Source organism: Phoenix dactylifera, chromosome 3 (genome assembly GCF_009389715.1).
Source record: "Phoenix dactylifera cultivar Barhee BC4 chromosome 3, palm_55x_up_171113_PBpolish2nd_filt_p, whole genome shotgun sequence".
Taxonomy (NCBI): domain Eukaryota; kingdom Viridiplantae; phylum Streptophyta; class Magnoliopsida; order Arecales; family Arecaceae; genus Phoenix; species Phoenix dactylifera.
In genome coordinates, this window is record NC_052394.1 from 327,957 (window position 1) to 345,604 (window position 17,648).

General features: G+C 39.2%; 1 protein-coding gene across 1 annotated transcript; it reads right to left on the minus strand.

Moving 5' to 3' along the window:
* Positions 1–8,248: 8,248 nt before the first annotated feature.
* Positions 8,249–14,620, minus strand: LOC103715690 (eukaryotic translation initiation factor 3 subunit G-like). Its single transcript, XM_008803412.4, has 2 exons — positions 14,194–14,620; positions 8,249–9,115 (listed from the first exon to the last, which is right to left on the minus strand). The coding sequence occupies exons 1-2, from the start codon at positions 14,531–14,533 to the stop codon at positions 8,583–8,585; spliced, it is 873 nt and encodes a 290-aa protein (XP_008801634.1). The 5' UTR covers positions 14,534–14,620; the 3' UTR covers positions 8,249–8,582.
* Between the last annotated feature and the right edge of the window lie 3,028 nt (positions 14,621–17,648).

The window sequence follows — 17,648 nt, forward strand, 5'->3', positions numbered from 1 at the left end:
ATTCTAGAGTCCAATTCTCTCCAACCAAATATATCCTTAGAGATGATAGCATGACATCCTCATCATCAACACATGGCAAAGCAGTTTAAGGCGTGGTTGGTTCGCAGTTGAAATCTCAAATGGAATTGGAACAAAAATTAGATGGCCATATTTTTCGTTTGGTTTGTGACTGGAATCAAAGTAAGATTTAAATAAAAAAAAGAGTTGGAATTAAGTTTTACAGGATTGAGACATTTTTCATTTTTTTTTGGAATCGGAATGAAAATAGAACTCTTCTTGTAACTAAATGACTTTAATAAAAATCGCTTATTTCTATTCTCGTTCTAAAGTCCAATTTCCTCCAACCAAACGTACCCTTAATCCAATGGTAGAACCAGACGGAGAACAGGGATGAAGCTGGCCCAAACTTATGGCATACCCTACCTCCCTCCTTTCCTTCAGTTTTATCGCCAAGAGAGCACTACTGCATCCGTCCTCCTAATCGCGGTGGATGACAAGGTATGCAGGAGAAGAACCCTTTGCTATCATAAAAGCCGCACTAAGAAGGCGACCACCCTTCGAAAGAAAGAGGAGCTCCTCCGGCGCATGACCTTCTACATTGTTGTGCTCCATTCAACAACGGAGAGAACTGAGATTGTGACGTGTGAAAGGGATGCTGGGCGAATCGGTAGGAGGGACTTTGAGAGGTCTCTTTCGCCTTTGTCTACCACTCCAGTTTATAATAATAACAAAAAGGATGGACGAGATCATGCACCGACCCACCAACACACCAGAAAGGTCATACCTCACTATGCATCGTCATCATTCGAAAAAGAAAAGGTTAAGGCTTGCAGTGGAGATGAGGCCTTAATGATAACGTACTAAAAAAAGAAAAGAAAAGAAAAGATTAATGATAGATGCAATGCACTTGCCTCTTCTGACCATTCAAACCAAGTTGATATTTGATTCTCCATGATACATATGATGATGGAAGGGCTACTACCTAGCTAGAGATGTATTACCAAAACCAGGACCTTTTCAGTGTTGGATGGCGGGGGATGGGACAGACAACTTCATTGGGTTGAACAACTGTGGCTTTATATTTCCTTGCATAATTAACGGTACTGACATAGAAATGGTCAACTATTATCCATAGGTCAGCAAAAAAAAATTCAACTTTAAACAGAGTGAATGCTCATTTGAACGAAAACAGATTCGGTGCCTAAGAAGACAGGCAGACAGGCTTTCAGCATCTGGTGAGATCACAGAAGAGAGCCACAAGCAAAGAGGGATAGATCATTCAAGTTCAAACGTCATCAATCCATCAGCCTAAAGTACTCCTCTTTTAATTAACTTGCATCGAGTAGCTTCTCAAAGTCAAACTATAATCATCGTCTTCGCACCACCAAGCTGTACCAATGTCTATGATCCATTAACAGTAAGGAATCTGGCATCTGTATGGGAAGGGAAAAGAATGCGAGCTTATAAACTTATTCTCAGTATCAGTTGCTTCGTCATGTAAAATTCATGATGCTTTGGCTTTCTTCCAGCACCAAATACCGTGCTGTAGCAAGTTGTTCATGAACAAAAGTTTCTGCATAAGCAATGTGGCTCAACAGCCATGTGGAGAATCTGGTTTAAGCTCTGAGAGTAGTAGTTTGATAGCAGGTGCTCTGGGGCACTTGGCAAGAAAGAAACTCCGGACTCTTTCATAATCAGGACTCTGGTAGAATAGTATAAAGGTGGGGGATTCCAGAAGCCAGGAATTAGGTTAAAGGTAACTTGGAAAAACTTGGTTTAAAGGTCTAGCCAAGCTTGTAAGCTGTCTTGTAGGAAAATAGTTTTCAGCTTTTTCTAGTTGTTTCCTTTTCTCTTCTTGCTCCTCTATTCTCTCTTGTAAGCTTACACTTGTGGCAAGTCATTCCTTAATGAGCGCGTAGTACCTAATCCTTACTAAGGGGGGACGGACGCTAGTTATGAAATTTCTTTTCCTTCTGGCCATATGTTGGAACTAAAAGAAAATAAAAAGAACGTTACACAAGAAACCATTAGTTGTTCAATGAGGTCCACCATCACAAATCACAAAGGATTTGGGACCACTGACTACCCACTTGGTATCAAGAGTCACATTGATGACCACTGCTTCATATCATCATATGATGTGTGACTGTGAGGAGAACATGTTTTCTTATCAAGTGACATGTCCTTTCCATTCCTCATATTATGTATGAAAAGTTATGAAACCCACAGCCTGGTGTGGGCTTTCCACCCCAGCCTCTGTAGCCATTTGATTCCATCATTGAATTGTGGATGGCTTCCCCAATGTTTTGCTCAAAAAAAAAAAAAAAAAAATCTTAAAGAAAGAACACCGTGATGGAATCATCTCTTTCTTGGGAGAAAACAAGCGAAAATAAGGTAACACCATGCCACGAGTATGAAGAGAGATGATGTTGTGACTTTACCTCACTAGACACAGTTCATCGTAATATAGAAATAGATGTCCTATAAATTTTTAGGGGCTGTTTAGATGCTGGGTTATACCATCCGGAAGATAACGTTTTCTCGCACCCTCCAGCGTCTTAGAGTTCTTGAGTGCAGCAACCTTGGAAATATTTTGGATAGATCATTTCTTTCTCATCTCTTCCCCCACAGTGCATACATTATCGCGGATAATATAAGCTGGCAACCAAACAGGCCCTTAGTGAAAGCAGTATCTGACACCGAATCTCTTAACTATAATATGGGAGTACAAAAAAGTCGTGACCTTACAGCATCCAAATAAAAGAATTAACCTATAAACGTTCGTTTCCATCAATGATAGCCAGCAACAAAAATTGTAGAGCTGCAATGGTGATTAGAGAAACAGCATGGAAAACTAAGCCACTGGTTTGAGACTATGCAATTACTTCTAGGCAGCCTTGCAGAGCTTCCCTTGCTCAAACAAACAAAAAGAAAAAAAAAGAAAAAAAAGAAAAAAGCTTTGAGGTGCTCGAGCTTTCCATCTCAAGAGGTAGATACTTCTAGGCAAAAATTACTAGTTGAGAACACTAATACGATTAGTATATGATGCATGGCAACTTAGCTGACCACTGAAAGTTTACACTTCATAAAATCTCATGATATTTTGTTTTCAGACGGCAGTGCACTAGACTCTGCATAATCTTCATATATCTATGCTTTGCCAAATGGTAAGACAAGGCGAATATTTGTAGGACCCACCTTTATCTATGAAATCATCACTGATGCGCCTACACTTCACAACTCCCTTGGAAACCTCAAGCATATGGAATTGGAAACCAGAAGGAATCTTTGCTCAAAGGCTGCTGGCTTTCTTGGAGACCACCTCTCCTGATCGTTCGGTGAGATCCCTTCATCTTGACCTCGTTCATGAATGTTCTGTGTTGCTGGCCATTTTTATTTTCAGGAAGATATAGGCCTTGCTTGCTGTAACATTCCTTTAGTTTCTTTTCACATCTTGTTAATCTGTACATAATCACTTTCATTTTTTCATAAATTCGGGTGGCTAGCATTTCCCTTCGGAAAAGCTGATCAAAAAATGATTCACAAATACACAAAATGAAGATGAGTTAGATCTTAAGCGCGATAAGCTCCGAGCTCACCAGGCAATGCCCTACGCATGGATTGGATAGCTGCATAATGGAATACTTTGCTTTGTGATCCATTACGTGAGTCGGGCCACACATTTTGCTTATTGGAAAAACTTAGACTCCTCACTCCCCTATTTGTCTGGTCGGTAAGTTCAAGCAGATATGGCTTGGCTATTTGGTTATGACTGTGGTGATGGAATGTTTTTGCGTCCCTTATCCCCAAAACTCTATGAAATAATCAATATTTTTCTATCGTTTCCTTATTGGTTGATGTTGTTAAAACCCTCCAGGCCACAGCACCACAAAAAGGGCAATAGATATAGTTTGTTTATTAACATAATGGTTATTTCCTGGAATCTCCTGTCATTGGTTAACTCCTACGATCTCCCTATATGGGCCATTCTTGAAGAGTAAATGATAGTTATGTTATTTTCTGGAGACAGCTATTATTTCAAGCATCTGGCACACAATGGAATACATAATACTGAAAAGTGAAAGCACATTAGATTCTCCAGTACATGATCGGTGAAGGACCGCTGGGCCCGGTCCACTTGACCGGCCCAAGCTCGGCCCGAGGCGGGGGCGAACTGCACGTAGAGTACCTTATTCAGATTACTGGATCGTTAATATAAACCTGAATCCGTCTGAATTTCCTTACACACTCAAACTATCTAAATATGTGCAGTGATTGTTTGTGAGAAAATCTGCAATGACCCTCTCTTTTTTTGGAGCAATGTGAACATTGTGTTAGATTTAGCTTAAGAAGCCACAGATCTTCGGCGGAGGAAACTGGAGTCTAATGCCACTGTGCATGGTTACAAACTAAAAGTTAAGTGTACAAGCATCTGGAATCAGGAACAATGAATACCATTCATCAAATGGATAACTGTGTCCTTCCCTAGGTCCAGAACAGCATCAAAACAACAGTTGGACCCAAATTTGAATCCCTGCAGAGCTATGGTATTTTACTGGTTGCTTTAGGGTGCACGATCCCTGATGACAGCTCTTACACCGAGATGATGTCAGAAAAGCTAGTAGCAAATTTTAGCCTGGAGCATTGGTCTTGTGAAGGCCTATTAAATTTCAAATATCCATGATTACCTCATGTTGTCTCAGAGGGCACATCATCCTAGTTGCCCATTTTTATAGGTCGTAATCTACAGTTACGTTTCTAGTGACTGCGTCCATCTTTTTTTTTCCATTTTAGGTCTAGTAGTCCTTAAAAATTAAGAATTCAACAAAATAAATACTTTTCCCTTAACAAAATAAATTTGAGCACAGTAAAATGAGCTTGGATAACTTTCCTGAAAAATGGTTTCATATTAATAGATATGATGTGTCGGGTACAAGTAGAGCTCATGTGGCTCAGACCTCAGGCCTAAACTCTATTATTTTTAATGGGGCTTCAGGTTGGGTCTATATAAAATTTGATATTTTTTGTTTTTAAGTCCGCCTATAATCGGCATACAAGATAATGATACAATGATTTATTTGCCGACGAAGTTTTCCTTCTTTCTCTCTCTCTCTCTCTTTTTGGTTGGGTTTGTAGAAGGGAGATAAGTCCGCCTCTCTCCAATTACAACATCCAATCTGCACAATCCATTGCATCAATTTGCCCTGATAATTTCTTTTTAACGTTGAAAAATATGGCATCTAAATGATTTGCCTTAGTTTTAACTTCGCTTGAAAACATCCCAATACTACTTCTATTGACAAAGCGATTCGCATCTTATCCAAGACGAATATTGACGAATATTGCGGACCAAGCTTGATTGAGATGATCTCGAACAGTCATCAGATGGTTTTCTTTGTCCAGAAGTTTATGATGAGATGTCGACGTAACTGATCGGCTTTGCTGACGTCCTACACCACGCGGCTATTTGTCCCCTTCCCATGTTCATCTTCTCTCCAACCATCAACAGAACTCAATCGGTCCTCCCTGATGAAATGGAAATTTTGCACGGAACAAGTGTTCGTTGTAGAGTCCATCTCTTAGAAGATTTTGATCGCCAAGGTCTAGCTTCTGAGCTATCATTGATTTGCTAAAATTTAACATGGATCAGACTCATTGGCCCCATTTCAATATGCAGTTGTTATTGGCAATGGAGTGCAGAAAGCTAAAAACTTAAGATAGAGAAAAGAAGGCAACTTCCTCTTGTGAACCTGCCCCACTTTGAAACACCATTACGGGATTTATCCAGATGGCACCATCATGATGCTACCCATTTTGAATTGAAATGACTTTGACGACACGTCTACTCTAAATTATAGGCTAACAACTACTAATTGGTTCTCTAAATTTTGGCAACGCATGCCCACAATCGAAGCAATGCCGTATTCAGCTAGCAGCTGCACAAAGATAACATCAATAAACTATGCTACCTAGGTGGCATTTCCTCTTATCCATCAGCCCAAATTTAGAAGAAACTTCTTGGAGACAACGTAATTAAGTTTATTTATAAGTATAATGAAGTTTACTAAAAGAATATATATCCAGTTAGGCAACGTAGGGTCATCTGCATTAGACTTGGCTTGTTGAATTATCATTAGAGTATGCTCAAGATGCAAAAATTCTACTTTGTATAGCAGAAGAGCCAATTGAACTATTGCTAAATTTTTTGTCGATCTTTTGTGGCCAGTGTCCTCGTTTTTCTTGCTGATCTAGAAGGACTATGACCTTGGAGACTAAAGAAATCTCCGGAAAAAAAAGAAGTATGGTTAGTTATTCTAAGCACATCATCAATAGCAGAAAATTCTTCACTAGCTACTGTTACATCAACAACTTATATGTAGTTAAATGTTTATATGACCATTCTCTGAGAAAAAGTGCCATATTATTTGAGTATATCCATAGCCACATTTTGACATATAAAGCAAGTAAAATGACAGAGGTAAATTAATCAGAAGTTCAGAACATTTGATGTTTGAATTGCTGGCAGATGCTGTACACACTAAATATGATAATTCAGAAAAATATTAATTACCAAAAATTACTTTTTTACATTGTGATAACCCCTCAGCAGATATAAATTTAGTCCTAGTGGCAATGACACTAAAATATAATATTTTAATGTTTGGAGAGAAGGCTACTTAACCCTGAGAAAGTTTGATGATGCCATTATGTCATAAGCTCTCAAAATGTAGTTGACTGCCTGCAGTTTATGTTTATAAAAAAAAAAATCACACAACATATATATAATATATAACCAATATTTTCATGATCTTTTGCTGAGATTTGTGTTATTGCTGCAGAATACTAGCTTTCTTGATTTATTCAGAGTTGTTATAATTTTCAGAGAAGCTAATTCCACGGTTCAACTTATGAACGTCATCTGTAGTTTATTCTAGAAGTCATATCGTCAAACTACGAAATTTCAGCCAAACCGAGTGCGTACAAATCAAAATCAAAACCGAGTGCTTTTCCACTTTGTTGCTGTCGAAAGAAACATTTTACCAACAATGGATGAGTCATGACATAGCATTATAAAGAGACAAAATCTACCAAACCCATAAATATATCATCGCATTCCGGATTTGGTGAGATGTAATAGGTAGATGGCAACTTCTCCTTGTGGATAACCCTTTCCAGTTTTACTCTTCTGCGTTGAAGTAGTCCTTCCTGACCAAGTGCGTAGCTTCCTCAAATTAATGGAGCTGGATTCCACCAAGCACTCCACGTCACCTAGGCCTCAAACCTCCCCTCCTTTTAAACCAGTCCCTCTCCCTCTTCCCCACCAAAGGTCCAGAAAACACCAGGCTCTCTCAGCCAACCACCCTCTCCTCCCAAGCAAAGCAAGGATCAAAAGGATCCCTTTAATTTCTTCCAGCTGAAAGGATTCGGCGCGCGTTTGCTATACTCTCAAAATGGAAGGCCTCATTCCATTTATCTACAAGGCCATAGTCCAGTACAGGGATGGCGAACAAACTCCTCCAGCGAATTCTTGGTTCGACGAGTCGCCTTCGGCTCACTACATGCGATTACCTAGTGGTGACTCCGGTAGGTTCCGGTCCTTGGAGATCCAATTCTTCGCTTCGTCGGCACCATCGCCACCTGCTGCGACTCTGAAGCAGTCTCCTCTCCGGCGGCCTACCGCCCGCCGGCAAGCCTAATGATCACGAAGGTGATCGAGGCTAGCTCGTGCCCTATCTCTCCAGCTCTCTCTCCAGCTAGATGTGATACTGATATGGTCCGGGGTGTTGCTTGGCTTCATAATTCTCTTCCTAGATGTGTTACGTGACTCGGGTATATTCGACGACATGTGAAGGAGCTTCTTTCTTTTTCTTTTTTTTCTTTTTTTTCAATAAGGTAAGGGTCTGCCAAAGGCGCCCTGCGAATGCTTTAAGGTAGCAGGCAAATGTGAGAAATTTCTGTAAATATAGTTTATTGTGAAGAGAGAAAGCGCATACTTTGTGGTATTATATTTCATGATCGTACGAGATGATTGCGAATAGTTTTGGCTTGATGGGCGACGAGGAGGAGGTGAATTATTGTTAATAGCTCGAGAAAGGATAAATAAGATAAGGAAAGATCATAATGAAAGCGTGCTCAAACACATAAAAGAGGAAATGAGGCCCGATCTCATAGACCCAAATACAAAATAATAACAGAGGAGACCCTTTCTGCTGACGAAACATCCAACAAGACGTGCATAGAGAAAAGATACATTTCCACTAGCCGTTTAATTTTATATTTACCATAAAGTCCACAAACTAATGAAAATATGCACTTCCAACAATAGCATTTCGAGCATCCAATTTTTCATAAGACATTAACCAAATTTCCATAAATCAAGACAGACCCCACATTAAACTGTGGTAGCTAAAAGTAAAGGTTGATAATCGCATACTATGCAATATCGCATCTGCTGACAGCAAAAATAGCTATAATATCCACTTAAAGAGCCCAGACATTCCATAGCAAATTCTAATATGCCAAACTGCTAGCGAAACAAAGCACTTGTGCAAACACCAAACAATTGCAATCGACCACCAGATTCAGTTTGGCCTTGGAGTAGCCCATTCAACTCTCAAGATAAGGTTATCATAGCCATAGCCATTAAGCTTGTTGATAGCTCTCTCTGCATCTTCCCTGTTGACAAAGTTCACAAAACCAAAGCCTCGGCTCACTCCAGTCTTCTGGTCAACAGCAACATAGACACGAGTAACAGGGCCAAAAGGACGGAAGAGCTCATGAAGGTCAGGCTCCCGGGTATCCTCAGAAAGGTTGGTCACCCGAACTGAGTTCTCATCATTCCTACGTCTCATCTCAGTTCCGCTCCTCTCTGCACCAGCTCTCAAACTAGGGGCAACATAAGTACCCTTGCTAGGGCCAGATGAAGCTGCAGTTTCTGCAGCTGGTGGCCTGTCAATAAAGCTATCTGTTTGTGGAGCTAGGTCCTTGTAAGGGCATTTTGATGTCCAGTGGTCACCCTTCTTGCCACATGTCCTGCATACCATGAGAACAGCACCTGCTTTTCCAATAGCGGCCAACGGGTCTCCTGCTGCCTTCGTTTCCTCAGCTTTGCTACCTGTAGCCAGTGTACCAAGTCATTAAACCTCACATGAAACTCGGGATTAAAGATTTAGTTTAAGGGAACATATGTATGAAATAAGAAGAAAGGGATAAAAATAATAAGAAACTGGTAATAAAAATAGTGAATAAGCAATACTTGATAATTTAATCATTCTGGCCATAGGTTTCTCATAACCGATGCTGTATTGCATAGTTATTCGGCAAACCACATTACGTAATCATGCTGTTAAACAGACCACTGAAGAAATCCACAGGGGATGTAACAACCTCTGCAGAGTAGCAAAAAGCATCTCTCAATACGAAACTCATTGTTTAATGGTGTCAAAGTGCCCCCGTCTCACTCACGTTAGGATGCTAAAAGAATAGAATTGCGTCAAGTATCCTTTTAAAAACAACTACATATCCTACTTATACATGATGGCTCCTAGAGCTCAACACTTGCCAAACATGCAGCTGATTTTAGCGATGATGATCTCTTCCTGAATGCAACATCACCAACTAAGAGAAAACTCTACAGCATGCTTATCTTGCAGAAGATTTGCTTGTAAATTTTTTACAAGGATGAAATAAAATAACATACAGAAAAAGGCACATACATACATAAGTTGCACCATGAACAGCAGCAAAACACACACAGACAAACAGAAACAGAGACAGAGAGAGAGAGAGAGAAGGGCGAGTTGTTATTAGGACTGTCATGACCTGTACGTATCAGACTGTTGTTTAATTCAATGTTTATTTGGTCCTCTGGAATATTAAAGTTTCCCTGAAGCAGCAATTCATAGGGAAGAAAATTTTTGCCACAAAAAAATACCAGTCAAAACAAACTGACAACCTTGTGGTTTTTAATGTTCCTTATGAAGATAATGTTGTTAGAGCTGAAAGTACACATACAGCAGACATGCTATCAATGAATGATGTTAACAACAGTATGGTGCTGCTATAATTCAATGATACTGCTAAACTAAACAAATTATTTTGATGAATAAATAGCCATATTAGGTGTCACGTGATCTTAAGACAGTACACTAATAGCTGGTTATGCCATCAAAGTTGAAAGAATATCAGATTTTAAGGCTATCAAGATGGCTACAGCTGTAGATTCCATAACAGAAGCCAAAATACTCTTGCAGGTTTATTCAAATTAAAGAAGGTGAAAATTAACCAAGTAACAACTTCAAACTGATTGAAATTGAGAATGGAAACTCCAAACAGCAAAGGAACCAAAGAATGATCATCACATGATGCATGCCACCAGCAATAAAACCAATATTATCACGAGGGAATCAAAGATCGAACAATAAAATAACAAACACTGCTGGTATAGGTATAATTGTCTACACAATTTACAATCATTGTTGTTTCAGGAATGAGCTAGTGCAATTATTGGAAACTCCGTGATGGCAAAATCATTCTTAACATGGTAAAACATTGACAAGGAAAGATAAATGTAAAATATACAATGGCAAAAATGTAGAGTGCTAACTGAAGAAGTCATTTTCCCATGTAACCAACTAATTACTATAGAAGATGGGTAAAGAGAGGAGGGAAAAATGTGCCACAAGCACATTAAACTTGTACTCAGAAACCTCACTAAACTACATGCTATAATATGCTCGCCCTCCATTTAGGGGCTCTCATGAAAGTTGTCCTGGGGTCTGAAGACCAACAGAGGAGGTAGCCGATTGATGATGAGATGATATTCAGTCAAAAACTTTTAAAACAAAATCAGACAACAAATGAACTTTAAATTGGTATGCATATTTCATGCTTGTGAGAACATCCATGTAAAAAGCCAAGGAAGCCTTTGATGAGAATAATTGACATATGAACATTCATAAAGCCAACCCTTAATCATCAGGTTATAACTTAGTAATTATAATTGTATACAAGGATAATATAACTCAAGTTCAAAAGAAACCCCAACAAAACAGCCATCTCCTTAACTTGTTAAAATACTAATTCTTTCACTGAAAAACAAGCATCTCTCTTGACTATTTACTCCCTTTCCTTTGCTACTTATCCCAAACTCTTCAAATTTTATTAATCCTATGCAAAAAATACTCCACCAACTTTATGTCAACCAACAACTTAAAAGCTAACTTATTCAAATTTAAAAGTCTCTCTCTTAAGGATTTTTAATATTTTTGTTCAGCTGTATTTTTTGAATCATCCCTTACAGCAGCACTCCAATTCCAAAAAAAGGGCCAAATTAGCATGTGATTTCCATCAACGTGTCGTGCACAAGCATTGGTTCGCCTATTCAATGGTCAGACTATGCAATGAATCTTTCTCATGCAACCTTAACCTGTGTGCTATCAGAACTTTGATGTAGCATAAGCTCGATCATGTACTATGATGATCTAATATTATTGGATAGAGCCACAATATCAAACAACGCATAATAACTGCCACAGAATCTAGCACATTGTCACCACGCATGTTCCTTGCATCATCATAATTATGGGATTACTTTTTGTCTATGAACTTTAAATGTCATGAGATCCTTTGAATGACCATGATGTAGTAGGAAATACTGTATCACTGAGCATGAAGAAATTGTTTTGCTTTGACATCATGCTTTTTCATTCAGCTTTCCTTATTTCAGTATGCTTCCTTGATCACATCAAGAGGAGGCTGCTCACTTTCATCTACAAAATATTTGGAGCACTTCAAATCTATACCATTCGTTCAATCCGTCATCATCAAACTTGTGTTTATCTGAAGCAAACTCAGCACACCCATCAATAACAAAAACAGGCTAGTCATCAACAAAAGTAGTTGAGCCAACGAAAGTCTTCTAATTATGTACTTGTCAAGTACTTCACCAAATTGCATGCCCCATGCTTCTTCATTGTTATCTTCCTTAGCATCCCACTTAGCAATAATACTCTTAAACATCTTCTTCTTGCATTTGTATTGGTAATGACCAAATTTATTACAACAATAAATAGGAATTGATACCTTATGGAAACCTCATCCATGTTTATGTGCAAAAATGCAGAATCCCATATCCATAAACTTTGGCTCCTCCTGTTCCTCCCAAGAACTATAACTCACATTCCATATTCCCCTGTAAACCTTCTTATATAAATTGTATGTCTCCTTCTCCATCTACAATTCCAATGTTCTTTCAAAAATCATGTCACAGACCACTTTATCAGTTGGAAAAAAAATGTTTTCATGCCTTTAGATTTTTCTTGTCTTTAGATTTTTCTGTAGTCTACTTTCATGCTAGAGGGAGAGATTCAAACTCCCATTATCTGGATATGTGACATAGCCTCAATCACTCATTATAGCTTCCTGGGAATCACAGACATCTTACTTGGCCACTCAAGTGTTTGAAGTTCCTCCTACCAAACCTTAGAAAACAGGCTGAAGCATCCTGTTCATGGCCATGACTTAAGGAGTGCTTGCACTTCAACCGTCTGATCTTTTGGCTTGATCTCAGCATGCTTAAAGAGTAGTTGCAGAGCCCCTTCAGGCTTGTTTTAGATCTCCTCAGTAATTATGCTTGCAAAGTTTACTCTTAGCTTCATTACATACATCTTCTCCCTTGTCCATATCCAGACTCCAACTAAAAGTACACCACTTAGTTGGAAAACATCCCATGACCCCGGAAATTTGTAACTACCCCAAGTGCACACATGCATTCATGCGAGCCTTTTAGACAACTTTCTAACCTATACTAATTAGTGGAGTCCAATGGCCCTCCTCTTGTTGGAGAGAAAGACTTCTAGACTGCAGAAAACAGTTAAAAGGGTATATAGCTAAAATTTTATTCTGAAGCCTCTTTAACAAGCTACACTATGCCCTCTTGATCGGAGCACACATGCAAAATCAGAGTCCAAAGCAACTCCAAAGCACCTGTGATCCCCTCATACTATTAACATAATCAATTTAACTAGAAACAAGCAACCAACGATACACCCTATCACTTGTATCGCGATTTTATTAATCCTATGCCGACAGCTGGTTACAAACTCTAACTGAAATTATGACTTAGCATCTATTGTATTCAAATCAAAATCTACTTGCTCAAGGATCCTTGTAGCCTAAGGTTTGTTCAAAATTTCAGAAATTACTAGGTCACATGATTTTGAGTATTAAAGTCAGTTCTTCCTGATCACCTCATACAATGGAGGCAGTATAGTTCACAGCACCAGCATATACAGACAAGGAGATCATGCATATAGATTTATTGCATCAGGATAGCAATCAAAAAAAGACAATGGAGAAGGTCAAATATTACTAAGCAGTAAAGATTCTTTAAGATCCTTTTGAAGGATAAGGCAATAAACTGTTGCTCTGAACCCTAAATTGTTCAATCAGCTGAAGAGGATAAGGCAATAAACTGTTGCTTTAAACTCTAAATTGTTCAATCAGCTGAACAGGATAAGGCAATAAACTGTTGCTCTAAACTCTAAATTGCTCAATCGGCTGAAGACCACATTTAAGACCCAAAAAAGACCATTTTTACCAGAATACAAAGAACAAGCAATTGAAGGTGCATGCATCAATGAATCTGAATTATATGTAATTTATTTTAGACTTGTTGGTACGAAACATTCTCATAGAACACTGCTGCATCACTTTTTCACCAAAATTTTCATTGCCAAGGATTGTTCTTTACTACGACTAAAACTGTTAAATCAATAGCTGCATATATGATGAATTTCAAAAACAGAAAAAACTACCCTGTTTCTCCTTTTCTTCTTTGAATCACTAGAAACGACCTTCAAGTTGCCTGAGCAATGATAGTCAGCAATGAACATTCCCATGAACCCTAGATGCGTCAACCTCTTCACCAAAATTTTCATCGGGGATGATTATCTTTCTTCATAATGAACAAAAATATCCAATCAATAACTCGATGAACAACCAATTCCAGGGAAAGACAAAAAAGGGTCCTGTCTTTCCCTTATCTTTTTCTTCTTTAACGTGAGAAACTAGGCTTTTCAAAGAGATCAAGATACAATCCAAGCAGTAATCCCAGAAAACAAAACCAAATCCTAAGAAAAACAGGAAAAGGTGGAATCTCGAGAGGGTTAAAAAAAGGGACAAGAAACAAACCTGGTGCGCGGGGCCTCTCGAGAACGATCTCCTCGGTGGAGACCATGGTGAGGTGGCTGCCGGTGTCCTCGTGGGCGGCATCGCCAAACTTGGGCCAGGAGCGGCGCTCGAGGGCGCGCTTGCTGAGGCGGGCGCGGGCGAGCTTGCGGACGCGGGTGGTGGTGGTGACCTTGACCTTGTTGCCCTCGTCGTCGAAACGGTACTCTATCGTCTTCTTGATCCCGTTCTCGTCGGGGCCCAGCACCACGCGAGGCGGCAGCAGGAAGTCGAGGTCGCCGCCGTCGTCCTCGTCAAGCTCTCCCCATCGGAGCTTCTGGGGGCGGGCCGCGTCCACCGCCATCGTCTCTCTTCTCTCCCGACCAACACTCGCCCTAACCCTAGACCTTTCGCTTCGCTCACGCTCGTGTCCGGCCTCCCGTGTGGAAGCCCCCAGACTGGATATATATATGGGTCCAGATTTACTATCAGAGACATTTGCAAATACTTAAATCCTATAGGGTTTTATTTGTAATAGAAAATGTTTTCGTTAAACTAGTTCCGGCAGGATAGTTGCCGGGTTACTTTCAACTTTGTGATAACTTTTATCGACAAATACCCCTAAAAATACCCCTAAAAAGTAAAATATTTTAAATCGTATAGGTTGTTTTTCGTAAAAGCGCATATTTGTAGATTTGAGCTAGTCTCAGCAGGCCGCCTGCCGAGACTAGTGCAAACTTGCAATGAGGAATTATTGCATGAACAACCCTGTCAATTGGCAAATTAAATTAAAGTTCTTCTCTTTTTTGACATGACTGAACTGGTTTAATCCCTGTTTTGGCATGCTTGCTAATTGTCAGACTTTGATTTTTTTCCGAAACTCAGAAACTGAGACAAAACTAGCACTTAGTAGTCCGGTTGCCATTTTTATTTGAAGAAAAAATGCCAACAAATTTCTAGAAATCATAAAAATTAGAAAAATAAATTTGATTATTTTGAAACTCGGAAATCACTTATCCTCAACTTCACCATCTTTGCTTGCAGCTTGCAGCTACTTGTTGCCACTCACTGCCGGCCATCAACAACACTACTTGTTTCAGTTGTTAGCTACCATCACTTGCTGCAGTTGTCAATTATTATCGTCCAATACCAGTGCCCTCGTAGCCATCATCACTATATTCACCATTAAACAAATACTGAGATTTTTATTTTTTAAAAAAAATTGTTTTTAATTTTGATAAAACTGAAATCATGCGAAATACTAAGTAATAATTTATTGTGGAAATGATTTTGTAAAACTGAAGTTTATAGGATGTTTTGGGCAATTTTTTCTTAGATCTAAAATGAGGTAGTCACCATAGGCGGAGTGAGGAGACCACTTCAAATAGACGGTGCGCTTCTTATATGAAACGTTTTTGCAATGGTTCAACAATACATATCGTTGCTTACAATGAAGGTCATAACTAGTATTTGAAAGGGGTGTGATGGGACTAGTTCGAAGAAGCTGCACGCGTTATTGCACTCAAGGCCCTACAGTTTAACGATATTGTATCTATGTTCTTAATTTGAATAGCTTCCTTTGGACTTTGGTCCATCGAGGGGCTCTTAAACCCTAAGATCTGCAAATCAGGCTTGGCCAGCCACCATAGAGGACCGATGAACGCTCGGGAAGATCAGGGCAAAGAACTTTGCCTTCCAACAGTTCGGTCTCTTTGTCCTCCGCTCAAGGATGCATTTTTGAACTTTTTTTTTTTTTCATCTTTTGATGAACTTATCTGGTAATCACTTCCAAAAATATTTCACTAATTTGCAGGGAGCTGAAAACACAAAAGCAACAAAACTATGGAAGAAGCCATAAAATTTTGAAGCATGTTCCAATAAGATCTATTGCTTTTTTCCTTTGCACAAAATTTAGGACTGGACTTTTATTTTTTCTTCTCTATTAACTGCCTCAATTTGATCTTCTCTTGCGTTAAGTTTAATTAACAGGGTTCCACAGTTTGGTAACTAATTTTTCTAAGTTAGGGCTGTAACTTGATTCTGGACGTGAACACGTCGACGAATAGGTTGGCTATGCGTCCAGAGTTGGATTGATGGAAGATGTTGGATTGGATTTAACTTTGTTTTGTGATCTCGAAGAAAACTCTAGCATCGTTTTGTTACCATGCATAACTAAGATTGTATAAAATGGAAGATCAACCCCAGTATTGGCTTCACTGATACAACCAAGAAAATCAGGAAAAGAAGCATATTAATCAAAATTTTAACTTGTCTACATATCCACTCTCTAGAAAGAGATGATGAAGAGGAAGCAAGTGAAACAATTTTTGTGGCTTGGAATTTTGGCCCATGCTTGACTTGACCTGATTTAAACTTTAGATTAAGGCTTGGCACTCCAGTCCATCTCTTGGAGCTTTCATTATGTTATTTTTTAAAGAAAGGACATTATATTTGTGTTATTCCAGAACAAATTAGGTCAGCCTGGGAAGGTCCCTCGTTTGCAGCAGGGCAGAGTGCAGAACATGACAGCAGAAAGTAGCTCTCCAGATATTGAACCATGGATCTGGACTATAAACTCCAACTGTCCAGTCCTTTGGATCAGAATAGCCAAGCAACACATTTTGCTGGGACAAAAAATCTGTGATTTCTTGATAGTGATGTAGCTGGCTGTGCTTATGTGAGAGCAGTTTGAGTAGCCGATCCACACACACAAAAAAAAAACCCTATAACTACAACTGCTTCTTAAATAATTTGCAACTAAATTGTCCACTCCTCTAGATCTGAATGGCCAAACTTGCAACTACAACTACACCTCAAGTAACTTTTAGCTGACATTACCGGTTCTCTTTTTTTTGACACGTTTTCTCTTGCGCCTATCTTAAATATGGAGTCCGTCAATTTCATAACTTAAAAAAAAATCTATTAAGAAGATTCTCCTCCTGCGTTTGCATAGTAGGCGGTACGTGACATTATAGTTTGTTTTATAAGATTATAGTTCAAAAAATAATGAATGCTTTCAGAGAATTATTTCTTTGTCATAGTTTGTCGTCATATAGTTTGTGATCCAGCATCCTAGAAGCTCACTCATTGAATTACATGATTCAGTCCAATTATAATATTTACTTGTTATACCTAGGGGTGCAAATGGGTCGGGTCGGGTCGGGTCCTAGGTGACCCCGATCCGACCTGGTTTTTTGTTCGGGTCCCAATTTTGGACCCGGACCCGACCCGGTTGAAGATCGGGTCGGGTCGGGTCGGGTCCGAGTCGGATTCGGGTCGGGTTCGGGTCCGATCGGGTCTAATTTTTTTGTGCTTTTGGGAAAAAATTTGGGCAAATCTAATTTGGTCATATCATAATTATGAGGTGCTGGGTGACCCATGACTTGAAAGACTTGCAATTGAGCTCCAGTCAGAACAGATGACCCATGACTTACTAACTAAGTCGGTCTACAAGCCAAATTTCATATCACACTATTTTT

What these genes read in the sequence shown, in the direction of transcription:
- LOC103715690 (XM_008803412.4), bottom strand. Translation starts at nt 14,533, where the DNA reads ATGGCGGTGGACGCGGCCCGCCCCCAGAAGCTCCGATGGGGAGAGCTT. An exon ending in CGAGAGGCCCCGCGCACCAG is followed by an intron (nt 9,116 to 14,193) that starts GTTTGTTTCTTG and finishes CACTGGCTACAG; the next exon opens with GTAGCAAAGCTGAGGAAACG.